Here is a 14,110-nt window from a genome sequence, read left to right on the forward strand (position 1 = left end):
TTTCATGATTTATTTAATGAAAATCTGCTCTCATAAAAAAGTTAGTTTTATAGACATTCAATAGGTGTCTCTCTATCTCTCTATATAAAAATAAATATATTAATCGTTACAAATTTATTTCCTTTGTATTATTAGTTTCATTTGATACGAGAATAATAGGGCCACATCTCAAAAATTTTTTTTTTAATATTTTTGTATATTTGTAATGCCTATGGCAATATCTATTCGGTAAAACAAGGCCATATATGTAGTACAATAAATATTCACCTGAGATGAGATATGTCCTTATTACATTTTAAATTTGTAAAACAGAAATCAGAATAATACAGCCACATGTTGACATGCGGCCTTATTATTCGTACAGCTGAGGGTAGGTTGGAATACACCATGGCCATATTTTGACTTGTGCCATAGAAACAGTGCCGACATTATGCACTTCCTGATTGCTGAGGCTAAGAATAAACATTCAATTATTCCTCTCCTGTAAAATTTAGTTTTTTTGAGATGTGGCCCTATTATTCTCGGTGTGCGAATGATTTCACTAAAAATCAATTTCTACCCCTTCCTTTTTTTATTTTCACATTACGAAGTTTCACTTCTTCCGCGCGGAGGGACTCCACGCACTATTTTTGCATGCAATTAAAAACTATTTTTTAATGATGCCAAATAAGTATAACTTCTCACGCGCGTACCTAAGTACACGCACCCATTTTTTTGAGATAATGTTTTATTCGTATATATTTTTAATAAATATAAATGGGTGGAACGAAGGAGGTGGGGCCGAGAGACATATATTTACCTATTGTGTTTATTTTTTTTAAAATGAATTGCTTGGTTATTTTTTTCTGAAATATGACTCCCCAATAAGGAAAAGTTTCTAGAGACCGATTTTTTTTACACGTTTCTGATAACCTAACCCGTTGCCTTCTTTGGACACGGCCCTTTTACATGGTAACTAAGTGAAACCAGTTTTTAAATTTTAGCTCTTTATCTGCGCCATGTTAGTGAGACACCCAAGAAACTTTGGCTGATGCCAGAGATTGCGTATGTATTGAATAAATCTCACCTGTTTGAAGAATAATTCAAATAATGTGATTAAGCATGATTGTTTGAATTTCGGAAACTGATTTGAATGAGTATTTTCCGGAAGTGAACCATTTTCAACGATGGATGTTTTAATTAATACCAACTAACCTCATCAGTCGTGATCAAGCATCATTCCCGCGATGTTCTGGACCTTGCAGTACGGCGATGACGAGGTAAGAAAGTGACCTGAAATACGTCACAGCATACCGTCTCCCGACATTTCCCAACTCCGTGAATTCAGCTGCCGTCATGAGAGAGTGCAAACAGACTCATGGCTAGGATGCGACAGCTCTGGCCGTCAACGCGCCGTTTAAAAACAGCTCAAAATTTCCGAGAGATGTTTGGTTACGAACAACATTTAAGAGCCACTGCACTTTTATAAGGTCGCCGTCTGCTCGGGCACACATACGGTGTGCAGAGCTTCAGAAAAAACAACGCCATTTCAAAACTGCTCAAGATAATTTCCGTGTGGGGATCTGTTTATGAAAAGCATCTTACAGTTCGTTGAGAACAGAAAAGAACTTTGGATTTCGGGTTAGGTTTTTAAACCTTGTCTTTATAAGAGTGAAAATAGCTAAAAAGGCGTGTTTTCGGAGTAATTTTTAGGCGTAAAACAACCGGTACAGATTCTTGAAAGCACTTAAGGTAGTTGCGTTACACCTTTGTATTTATTTCTCTGCCAAGTCACCGCTCGAATTTCACAGTTTTCCTGTGACGACGAGAAGACTGCGCGCCAGTTCAGAGCCTTGAGCTTAGAGGCGACACCGCGCTATGAGCACCAGCGAGCATCGCTCTTATCATCCCGCCTCACTAACACACATACACCCCGACCAGACGGCACCCTTATAGGTAAATTAATTTGTAAACGTTCAACACGCTTGTTTCCAAGTAATATTGTACTAACAAATATTGGCCACAGCTTGAGTAGTTAATGAAAATTTAAACCAGAAATAAAATCGTCTCTGTTTTTATCAGTTCAATAATGCTCACTTCAAAAATAATATATATTTTTTCTTTAATAGCAGTAAATCACTTTACAAAATTTACTCATAGCAATTGTTTCAAGTTTCTTTGATATTTCCATTATAAACAGATACTTTTTAAGGGAAGTTTTAATATGAAACATTTAGCGCAATATTGAAAGTAGGACAGGAATTTTCAGGGAGACTTAATATTTAATATTCCACCATCAGATAATGTTAAATTTTCAAGTCCATAGAGCCGCGTTACCGGCGTGAAGACTGCACGCCAGTTCGGTGCCTAGGCGCGTAGAGGCGAAGAGCCGTGTGATGCGCGAGCAAGAGTCGCCCTTATCTTCTTCGCGCTTTAAGAGCTAGTAAACCTAGCACACCAACGGGTTAGGTTATTAGAAACGTGTAAAAAAAATCGGTCTATAGAAACTTTTCCTTATTGGGGAGTCATGTTTCAGAAAAAAAAAAAATCAAGCAGATATTCCAAGTGCTTAAGTTAATGAGACGCTTTTTGGACAGGTTGTGCTAGAGATACTTCTGTTATGACAGCTTAATGTTTTGATTACATTTTGGAAAAAAAATGTTTTATTTATCTTTTCCAGTCTGATACAGATAAATCTCTGTGTGTTTAGCTTATTATTTGACAATTTTCAGGTGTCAAATTATGGATGTTCCTTGTAGCACCTGCCCAATTATCCCCACTTAAATTTAATACAGTGTAATTTGAGCCCTATAAAAACATAATCGTAGTTTCAAGGGAGTAGAAATTTTCACTATCTTAGTAGGTATGTGAAGTTAATGAGCCAAGAACGTCGAAGTTATGGTCATGGTTTCTTGGTTACAAGTAAAAATAAATAAATGTTATGCTAATAAGGGTGTAATCAACTAACCTACAGAATGAATATTCCTTTAACAGACCTAAAATCATTTTTTTTGTAGATTTAGAAGGAAGACCACCAATGACAGTTGTTACCATGGTAACACTTCCAGAAAATTTACACCTAGTTTTTCGTCCCATGGTCACTAATCGCCCAAACCATTTTCACCTCAAAACTTTCTATATATATCACTTTTATGGCACTATTACGGCCACAATTTTGCACAAATTACTTTCAGACTGACATATTAAATAAAAAGGTTGAACATTTTGGTCGATTTCGTTAATGGGCAAATTCGGGAAAGGGAAAGATTTATGAAAAATACGAATATTCATTTAACTTCCTTATTAAGTTATGAAAAATATTACCTAAGTTTAGAAATATTGTACCTACTTAGAGTATTAACAACAATTTTGTTTGAAATGGTTTTTCGATAAAATTAACTAGGAGTTGGGAAGGAAAAAAAATAACAACCCTATTAGTAGCAATACTGTAAATTCCGTTTACAGTTATTGTTAATCTTATTAATCTTAACTAAAATTTTCTCTGAAACAATTTTCTTACGACTATCGTTTACTGCCAAGAGTGACATTTAGCCCTTTCTGCTTCAAAGTGCTGATATTTGTTGTGTCTGTAGGATGAGCCGAAAGGAATTTTGTTTTTGGTTTTTTTTTTCAGTGCCACCTCAAAAGTTGGTAATCCTGGACGAAAATGGCGTCGAGCGAACTTCGGTGGTTGGTCCCTACGCCGAAGGAGCGTCACTGAAACTGCGTTGTGTCGTACACGGGGGTGAGTACATCTCATTGGTGGTAACAGTGCACTCCAGCTAATCTGCACACCTTTCTAAATACTCCCTTGATTCATCGCACAAGCCAGTACATACATCGTAATATTGGCTGTATCCTGATACACATGGATGCTTCCATAGCACACACAAGCCTATAGGTATCCCTTAGCAAATTCTGCCACAATGTAAAGGATGCATTTCTAAGGGAAGAATGGTATCCGAATACTTTGACAAGCACCACCTATTGACAGTTGGTCGTATTAACGTACACGCAGCCGTTTTGAATCATGACATCTACGAATATTCAAGAAAACGTAAAAAAACAACGACCAACTAAAATAATAATAATAATGTGGCTTATATGATATAATTGTTAGAGATAAAAATAAAATTTTTGTTATGAATCTCAAAATATTAAAAAAACTTATATTGGGCATTAAATATCGCTATAATTTAAGTTCGTCATTCGGTAATTTTAACTAACGTTTTTATTTGTATCTATTATAGTTATCACTGACACTTATAAGGTTAAAAAAATATTATGTCAAAAATCTGTGTAATATTATATCCAAACAAAATATACACGATTCCGAAGCTAATGTATGTTGGAACGCATCAGTGGATGTGAGTATCGCATCCCTAGAAACCTCTAGTTTAGGGCACGCCGGTTGGGATGCACTAGCATCCCTTGTGAGAACTCGGAAGCAACACAAAGATGGCCGCGACCACTACGATGCACTTTTAGTGGCTACCTTGGGCAAGGGATCCATTAGGCTAGTGTTTGGATGCAGCCATTGAATTACTCACTCTGATAATTCCTGCGAATTAACTGTGTACACTTTCAGGCATTTTTTTTTGACGCTTGGTTTCACTTCCCAAGTTTTTAGTTTTAGTTTTATTTATGTCATAAATGTCATTTCACGATATTTCCTGTCAAATTATTAAAGTGGTTATTTTAAATTATAATTTTTCTCATCACATATCTAATACAATTCATTTAACTATGTAAAATATCACACAATTTTTCAATCATGTTGATTCCTTGCATAAACATAGGCTATACACCTCAAAAATAATGAAAACAAATATCTGGTTATAATAATTTGTGACCTAAATACAAATGCTGGACAGCCATCAAACTAAATTAACAAGAAAATCCCTTCGTAAACAATGCTGACATGAAAACTTAAATAATAAAAAAATTGGCACGTGAGTTCCTAAAATGTGTGCATTACCAGCTTTGTAAGATTTTATAAATTTATTTATTAGCTAATGCCCAGCATGGGTTGCAATGTATCAATCTTATTTTTTAATTTTTTTAAGTAGGTACACAAAAACAAAGCATCTCTTTATATATATATATATATATCATATATTATATCTACATCGCTCTAACTTTTTCTCTATCTGACTATATATCTATCTACATATAGGCCAACATATCTACACCTATCTCTCGTTTCTCTCTATATTTCTCTCTTTATCTCCTCTATGTACCTATTTTAATCTATGTATGTCTCTATAGCAATAAAAATATTAAATAATATGTTTTAACCTATCTATATTTTATTTATCTTTTTTAACTTGTCATAGGCGTGGCATAAGTATATAAAAACCCGCCCGTATTCGAACGCAACATTTTGTGAAATTTCAAAGTAAATGGTGAAGAACTTTCGGAAATTTAAGATTTTGAATGAAATAATATTTAAATGATTATTTATATAGTTTTAAACAAGCTGATACCAGGTTATAGCTCTCTGGAGGACATATTACACCAGTCTTAAAAATTGATATCTCAAGATTGCTCAGTGGCAAGACACTGTACTCACTTTCCAGAGAACCCGGGTTCGAAAACTGGTCAGGCTATTATGATTTAAGGTTCCCTTCGTTTTTCAGAAACCATTCCAGGCAAATTCTTAGATGGTTTTCTGCCAGGGAGTTCCCGAAGTGCAGTGTTAAAATGTTTCACCTTCAATTTGCGAAGAAAACTGGTTACAAATTATCCAGGGATCTTCACAAATTTACGTCTTTCTTCGCAAATTTGCGGACACCGAGTTCCCTTGCTTTAAAAATGAATCCAAAGGAATATTCTTGGTAAATTGACAAAACATTACGTAACTACAGTAAGAACACTGTTATTTTGTCCACGTGTGTGTTAACCTTTGTTTAAAACGAAACATACAAATCGGCATAAGTTTATAAGATGATTCACTTTTTTTGAAAGTTGGAAGAACTATTCGTTTATTTCAGTTAAATTCTTCGCTGAAGTTTCCGTGAAATGTACTCAGAGGCGCCGCCAGGCGTCGACAAAGAGTGCCGCGGCTTTTACGTATCACACCATCGCACCCATGGTTGACTGACGTGACGTAACTAGCAACGCAAGAGAGCGTAAGCTTGGAAATCCTTAACGGCACAGTTAAATCCGGATACAATAACGAATGAAAATGAAAATTAGACATTCGAGATTGTCGGTTGATGCTGTAAAAATGGTTGTGAAAATTTTTGTAACAAATATCTTGTTGGGTCGAGGCACGTAAACAGAAAAATATTAAGATTTTACTAACGTTTCGGTCGTCATTTCAGTCGCCATCTTAAGGGTACCAGCCAGTAGGTAAATGCTACCCTGAAGATGACAACTGCAAGTTAGACCGAAACGTCAGAGAAATCTTCACCCTCGACGCGACTAGAATACCGAAGCCAAGCAACTTCAGACAATGGCCTTGAAAGCCCACGATCTCTATGAACCACACATTGGATTGTATTTGGGGTGCCGCAGGATATAAGCTGGAGATTAAGGGAGCAATAGGTCTTAAAATTTTCCCATACCATACATAGACCTGTAAGTCGTATTTAATTGATCGTCTTTAATCTTAATAACCCTACTGAACTTGATTAATTTTAGCGTTATGTACCGACTGCTACTAACGTTTAGAAGTAATAAGAACGAAACATTTTTTTAAAAATAATTTTATTTGAAAGCAGGCAATAATTGTGTTTGAAAATTACGTGTTTAGCGGTTTTTATAATAAATCAAAATAAATACTTAAAAATAAGAGCAAATAATTAATCGTTTCAGTACAAAATTTAAAATATGGAAATTCAATTAAGGAATATTACGATTACAAGTACAATAAAGTTAGTGGAAACCAGTGATTTCTTTATAGTTTGCTGGTTTTCAACATATAATTATTTTGCTAGTCATGTTGATAAACGAGAGATTTAAAACTCTGGTAGTATTATTATAATTAATAAATTTTCATTAAAAATATGAAAGTTGCCTATATAATTGTAGGTTATTTCCTTTAATTGACGTAGAACTTCATTCGTCTGTAGTACTCCTAAGTTAAATTAAAAACAAAAAAAAATATATGTTTTGGTGGTATATGCATTAGTTATTTTTGAATTAAACTTATCTTTATTATTTCTGTCGAAGAACATTAAAACCGTATTTTACGCTAACTATAAGCATTACATAAGTCATGAACTGCTAAAAGTATATAACAAAATATTTTTCAACGTTCTACATAGTTGGCTTAGGCAGGTAAAATAAGCTTATTCTCTGCATAACTAAGTATGAAGCTAAAATTAATATTCATAGAAATCTTAAATAAATATATAATAATCTATTGAAACTGTCAACTTATCTGAGTCATCTCACCAGGCACCAAAACAAATGTTGTAGCGCCTAGAAGTACAGTTAACAAAAAAATCGCAAACTATGAAATGACCATCCATACCCAAATCCTTAATTAATCAAGTCAAAAATTTATTTAAGAGAATTTTTGAAAAGTGAGATTCAATTTAATTTACGTTCACCATAGCTATGTATTTATATATAGTATGAATATATATATTTTTATTTTTTGTTGTCTTTTATATATCTACATATGTACAGAGGAGTTGCCATTTTTTTGTGGGTTTTTTCGTTTGGTTCTCATAAATTTCTACGGTTTTACTCACATCTCAATGACATTTTTCAGACTTGACTTACAAAACCAGAGAAATAGTTTAAATAGGTTAAAAAAAATAATCCATCCTCCCTCCTCAAATCTCGATGTTCTTTATGAAAATTTCGTGATTTCATTGTATATGATTACTTAATCTCCTGGCAACGGCTATTACATTGTTGATGCTTGCATTCTTTTGATACTCAGTGATTCAAATACGCTATTTGATCTCAAGCAATTGCAGTTTACATCCGACCTGCATTCGCAATGATAATCAATGAAGTATTATTGGAACACCTTTGTGTGGCAGGAATTAATTTGGAAGCATAATTTTTTTTTCGCATGGTAAAACTATACGTGGCTTTCTTATAGTCGGCGCGCAGATGTTTGTTAACGCTTCGAATGGACGAACAAAAAAATATTGCATACTCTCCATATTAGCAATAATAGGTAGAAAACATATTATACTAAACTTTCCTAACAAAATCTACTGTCTACGTGAGATTTAAATTTTTTTTATCCATATCCCACATGAAAGAAGTCTATTAACGATTACGTTGAGTCAAATACTCCAGCTGGATATAAAATATGTATTCATGCGATTACAAAATTTTAAAACAGATTATTGTAACACTATATTTTTTTGGAAAATCTGCGTTTGGCAGAACTGTAGGTCGGGCAAATCATAAAAAAAACAACTAAATTACTGAATAAAAACATATGGGAAATATTACTGGGGTCTGTTGAGTCTAGCGAAATTTGTACCAGTTCCCGCAGTATTCACTAATACTGGACCTGGCAAATTTTTTTCTGTTGTTATAGATGCTAAAATTTTTATGTAGCTTTGTAATTTAAATTCAATTTGTTACTCGTTACTTTAACTTTGAGCAGTCAGGAAATATATAAATCCATTGTACCTAGCTATAGAATGTTGTGTTTATCAGCATGTATTTTTTGTTTTTTTTTTACATTATTATTAATATGCATTACTAATATAATAAATTTTTAAAATAAAAAATATCAAGATACATAACAGATAAAAAGTCAGTGTGTGATTACTAGACTATACATCTCAGATTGAAGTTGAGCCTTTACATAAGAAAGTTTTTTTTTTTTTTTTTAGCGTCGATGTTGGCATGGCTGCCCTGTCAGGATCGCATGTTTGCCGCGCGCGCGAAGAGGCGGGCGTTGTAATTTAATATTTCCGCGCGCGCACGCACAAGGTAAGCCGTCGTGAGTGGGGTCCGTGTTGCCGGAGGCCCCCCAACCCACTTAAGTACCTTCGCGCCGACGCCAGGGCACTTCATCCGGGGCGCCCCGCGTTTAATCAGTTTGAAACTCCCTTCCTGAAGCGGCGCAGCGACCCTCCGCGCACATATTATATCCCCCCCCCTCCCGTCAACCCCCTCAATAGCGCGTCCGGTATCTCGATGGACTTCTTTACATTGTGTAGGAGAGAGAGAGAGTGAAAACATTCAACAACGTGTTTTGCTTTTATAAAATTCGTTACGTTTAACCTGTGAGTTTCCCAAATATATTATTATTACTAATATTATCAATGTGAATGTAAGTTTGTTTGTTACGCTTTCACGCGAAAACTACTTAACCGATCATCATGAAACAATGTACACATTTTCTTGAAGGTATTAGAAGTAACATAGGATACTTTTTATTTAAAAAAAAAAAAAATATTTTTTTTCCAAAAAAAATTGATATTTGTTTGTATGATCGTCTGACTGCGAGTTCGAGTAATTTGGATGACATTTAACGCCATCTGGTGTTTCAATAAGTAAATTAAATAATTCGCTAATTTAATAATATAATACCGGTGGTCAATTTACTATTCAATTTTATTTTTCTGTCACCGCCAAGCAATACTTAAACTTTTTTAAATTTTTGAGGTTAGGTGTATATTTTTTCGGTGAGTGTTGTTTGGACATTGATGCTGAAGGTTATATTTTACTTTCAAGAGAATTTTGTAATTTAGTGAAAATGATGTGGATCTAATTACTCAACTTTTTTGAACTTTTTAAAATGTTAGGATTACATTTTTTTTGTAATAGTGAAACATATTTCAATAAAACATGTTTTCAGTTTTTTAAGCTAAATCGGGTGTTAGAATTTTAAATACTGATGATTCCAGTCACGCAATAAAAAACAATTACCATATTTTATTTTCTTTGCAATGATATTTGATACTTAAGGACATAACGCGAGCGAAGCCGCGGGTAAAAGCTAGTTTTACTATCTATATTTATTAAAGTGAAACTTCTTTGGGCGCGATGAGAATAAAAATTTAAGGCCGAATTTTAATACAACGTTTTCGTGAAACATTGTTGTGAAACGTTTCTGACGCTTAAAGTACAGAAAAAGGTTCTTGGCAAAAGAAATATAAAGAGAGCACTATGCTATATATATGTAACTAGACTCGTTTACGTTCTCCTCTAGAGTAGTGATTTATCCCCCTCCAAAAAAAAAAAATAGAACTGAGAGATGAACGAAATAAATAAGACAGGGAGTGTGGGCATGCGCTTGTTTCAGAAAATAGATATAGGTATTCTATACAGTCAGCTGTGAATGCCTTGAATTGTATATTTGCTACCAGCGCGCTCCTCCTTGTTCAACCAGCAGCGTAGAGAGAGCTGTTGACAGTCCCTGCATTTCCCGCATAGATGGCACTACCTCTTATGAATTTAATATTTCTCTCAGAGATTTGACGTGTTCCAAATGGCAGAATTGTTTGAAGAAACAGAAACACGCACAGTTTTTTTATGGCGTGGGTTTGCCAACAGTGAGTAATATTTGTGGTTAGTTAAACATTATTATAAAATTGTCTTCTTTCCTTCTTTCTCTCCCTCTCTCACTGCTGTTTAACCACTTACGATATACTTACTTACGATTCGAGGTTTGAATTGCCAAAGAAGTTTAGATTCTATCCGAGTATTGAGTCAGACGGCGTTTTTTTCTTCTTACGTCCATTCATTAAGTCAAAGCCATGACGCCGCCAGAGCTTTAAAAAAGAAATAATTTAACGTTCGGATGATAACAGAAAGTTAATACTGGATTTATGAATATTTTCGCCGTCAAACACGGATGGCAGTAGCCGCTAATGATGGCATTTTTTGCGCTACAGCACAATCGCATACTTGCGCACTCGAAAACTTAAATACGTCTCATTTTTGTACACTCGCATACTCCAGCAGTGCCGATAAGGTGTGAGGGCTGAGGACACAGCCAACTGTCTGGTCAGCTGAGTGAGACAGGAGGCCGAGGTGGTGACTATGCTGGGATGGGTAGCCCTAGTCTTCTGGTCATAGCTGAAGCTCTAACACCTTTCCTGTTAAAAAAAAAAGGGGGGAGCAATCCCTTGTAAAATTCTGGCTTTATTTATAGGCTCTGGAATGTTTAACTACAGATCTGTAGGTTAGCTCCCAAATTACCCTGTAAGGGCGCATACTTGGGAGGGGAGGTAGAGGATAAGCCGGCCTTCGGGTCGGAAAAAAACACAAAAAACCCACTCGCATACTTGCGGGAGTGGGCCTGCCCCTACGGGGAAGGTTATTGTCGCTTGAGGTGTCGGAGTCGTTGCTGGCTCTAGCAATCCGAGACATGATCCAACAGGTTCACGGAACGGGTGCACTGAAGCTAATACACAACCTCTCCGCACCAATGGCAATCCTCTGCCACCTCGTGGCACCGCTGTTGGGGGGCGTGGTGGTGGCTATGCTGAAATGGGTATCCTCAGCCTCTGGTCATAGCCCGAAGGTCTAACACCTCTCCCGGTTGCGTGTACGGCGTATTACGTATCCTTGTCCATGTTGGTCCCAGGCCGGTAGGGCTGATGCGGGTCGTTACCACAACGCCGAACGTACAATAACGCCGAATACCATAACGCCGAATGCCAAATTGACCGCAACGCCGACAGTTAGAAAACTGCTGTGTACCACAACGCCGAAATATAGTAACGCCGAAAAATGTTGCTGCGCGGGGGGGGGGGGGGGGGGGGGGGAACAGGAGCAAAATGAAAAACAACTGAATGAATTTGTGTGCTAACCATAGGCTAACCTAACCTTTGTGGCAGTACTGCAATGACAATTTTCGGCGTTAATGTATTTCGGCGTTGTGGTACACATCAGTTTTCTAGCTGTCGGCGTTGTAGTCAATTTGGCATTCGGCGTTATGGTTTTCGGCGTTATTGTACGTTCGGCGTTGTAGTGCGTCCCCTGCTGATGCTAAGAGGGCTGGGTCAACAAACCAAAAAGGGGAGCAATCCCTTAACGATGTATGTATGTATGTACACTCGCATTCTTGCACACGTGTACATAAGTTTTAAATATTTGTGTACTATCAAAATTTCCATCTAACAGCAATAGCGGCCCCGCACCTACTTGTTTCATCGACACTTTTTTTTTTGTTACTTTGTTTTTCCTTTGTTTAATTTTTCAGATTGTTATTAATCATCCTCTAATGGACGCTTTAGAAAATTTTAACAACCACACTAGTAAATACACTAGAAACTATTAATGTTAATATTGCCCGTAATTATTTTTATTTTTTACCTTTAAACTATTCTGTGTTATTTTTTTCGTTAAATTGAATAGAAATCATGCATTGAAAATGAGAATATAAAAATTTTCGAATAATTCCGACATTTTGTATTTAACTTTTTTTACATTATACGTTGAATGTATTTACATCATCATACGTAGATGCTTATTAGTATTTTTTTGTTTCATTTCATTGCGTTATTTCATTTTATTTTGATTAAAAAATGTATTCTGGTCAGTGCGTATCAATTATTTATGATTATCCAACACACGTTAATATCAAATCTCTTTCGGTTCCTGCGCCGCAGTTTAGAGGCGCAATATAACATTCATCGGAATGGCTTTTTTAAAATTGGTACTATTTTTTTTTAGCAACGTTCCGAGCACAGAACGGAGTTAAAGCAAAACCTCCCCCCCCCCCAGCCCCGTCCGCGGGTGTAGCTTGGCTCAGATCCCAGAGTATAAGGTTCCAGGTGAGGCTGTTTATTACCTGCGTCCGCGTGCGTCGGACGCGGTTGAAAGAACATAATTTGTTTCTGGCAGTCTGCACAGGGGCGAAGAGGGGTGAACAAAAAAAAAGTCCTGCAAAAAAAATTCCCGGGGGGTGGTGGGGGAAAAATGAGTTTTGTGCCAGGTAAAGAATTATGGTCTCGCATGCTGCCAGAAATTGTATGTTGACCAGCATGGATCCAATTCCACTTATTTAAAAAAAAAAATATTTTTTTTGTCTACTCAATTTTCGTACCCGAACCACATTTAATGCTTATACTATCGGATTTCAGGTCATTGGAAGTATCAGGTGTAAAATAACTGCAGAACTCTTTGTGTTGTCAGAACATACGCTGTTAAGTCAACGTGATTCAAATATTTGTGTGTGTGTGTGTGTAAACTCCGACATATGAGCATTGCTTGCTTCATAAGAGGGAAGACTTTAATGTATGTTAAGGTGTTTGTTAAGAAAAACGCTTTGCACGTGTTAACTTAATTAGACTATGTCAGTCAGTATATTTCATTCTGGTTTCATCTACAAAAGTTGTTTAAAATTATATAATTATTATAAGTATAAGTTAATCTATAAATTTTGAGGTTTTATGGCGATAAAATATGATGAAAATTTCTATTTAAGTTATTATTTTTTTAATTACAATTCATCTTCAATTTTGAATATTTTCACCTTTTGAGAAATATATATATATATATAAATTTTTTTTTTCCCGTACAAAGAAAATTGCTTGCTTACATGACGTAGTAAATTTGATTACCACTTGTATATAGCCTGTTGATATTTAGAGGAAAATTTTCTTCAACATTGGTTTTGTGTTATTTTTTTTAACATGTTTTATTCTTAGCTCTGAATTATATCCGTATTCCCTATTAATTTTGTTTGGGACTATTACGAAATATATGTGTGAATATAAGCTTTTATATGCATGTTCAATTTTATGAGTATATTTAAACATAAAAAGATTTATTGACCTGTGTAAAAACACACGTTTTATTTTATTTTTGGCAGTAATTTTTAATGGAAACTTAGTAAAATAAATTAAACAAAACCAAAATAAATTGAATGTAAACTAACATAAACTTAGGTTTTGTAAGGTGCAGCCCATTTGTAAAGGTTTCATTTAATTAATCGTGTTTATATAAAAAAATTCGCACCGTCATTGTCAAGAGAGAAAACTCTTATTGTCATAATGGTATAAAACAAAAAAGGATTAATTAAAATATATCCACTTATTGTCGTGTTGCTGGCAAATTTCACTGGAAAAAAAAACCTATTTACGCTCTATATAACATCGGTTGTATTTGTGGTATAGTTTACCCTGGTAGTTTTGACTGCATCCATTCGACATACAGTTGGTTTCACGTAAGACGTAAGGCGTAATTATTTAGG

General features: G+C 35.3%; 1 protein-coding gene across 1 annotated transcript in view; it reads left to right on the plus strand.

Annotated features, from left to right (window-relative positions):
• LOC134536314 (hemicentin-1-like) overlaps positions 1 to 14,110 on the plus strand; it is a 382,069-nt gene that overhangs the window by 305,906 nt on the left and 62,053 nt on the right. Inside the window, exon 4 of the mRNA XM_063376066.1 lies at positions 3,614 to 3,724. Coding sequence (XP_063232136.1) covers positions 3,614 to 3,724 — 111 coding nt within the window. The remainder of the gene's footprint in view (positions 1 to 3,613; positions 3,725 to 14,110) is intronic.

The sequence above is a fragment of the Bacillus rossius genome, chromosome 10, assembly GCF_032445375.1.
Source record: "Bacillus rossius redtenbacheri isolate Brsri chromosome 10, Brsri_v3, whole genome shotgun sequence".
Taxonomy (NCBI): domain Eukaryota; kingdom Metazoa; phylum Arthropoda; class Insecta; order Phasmatodea; family Bacillidae; genus Bacillus; species Bacillus rossius.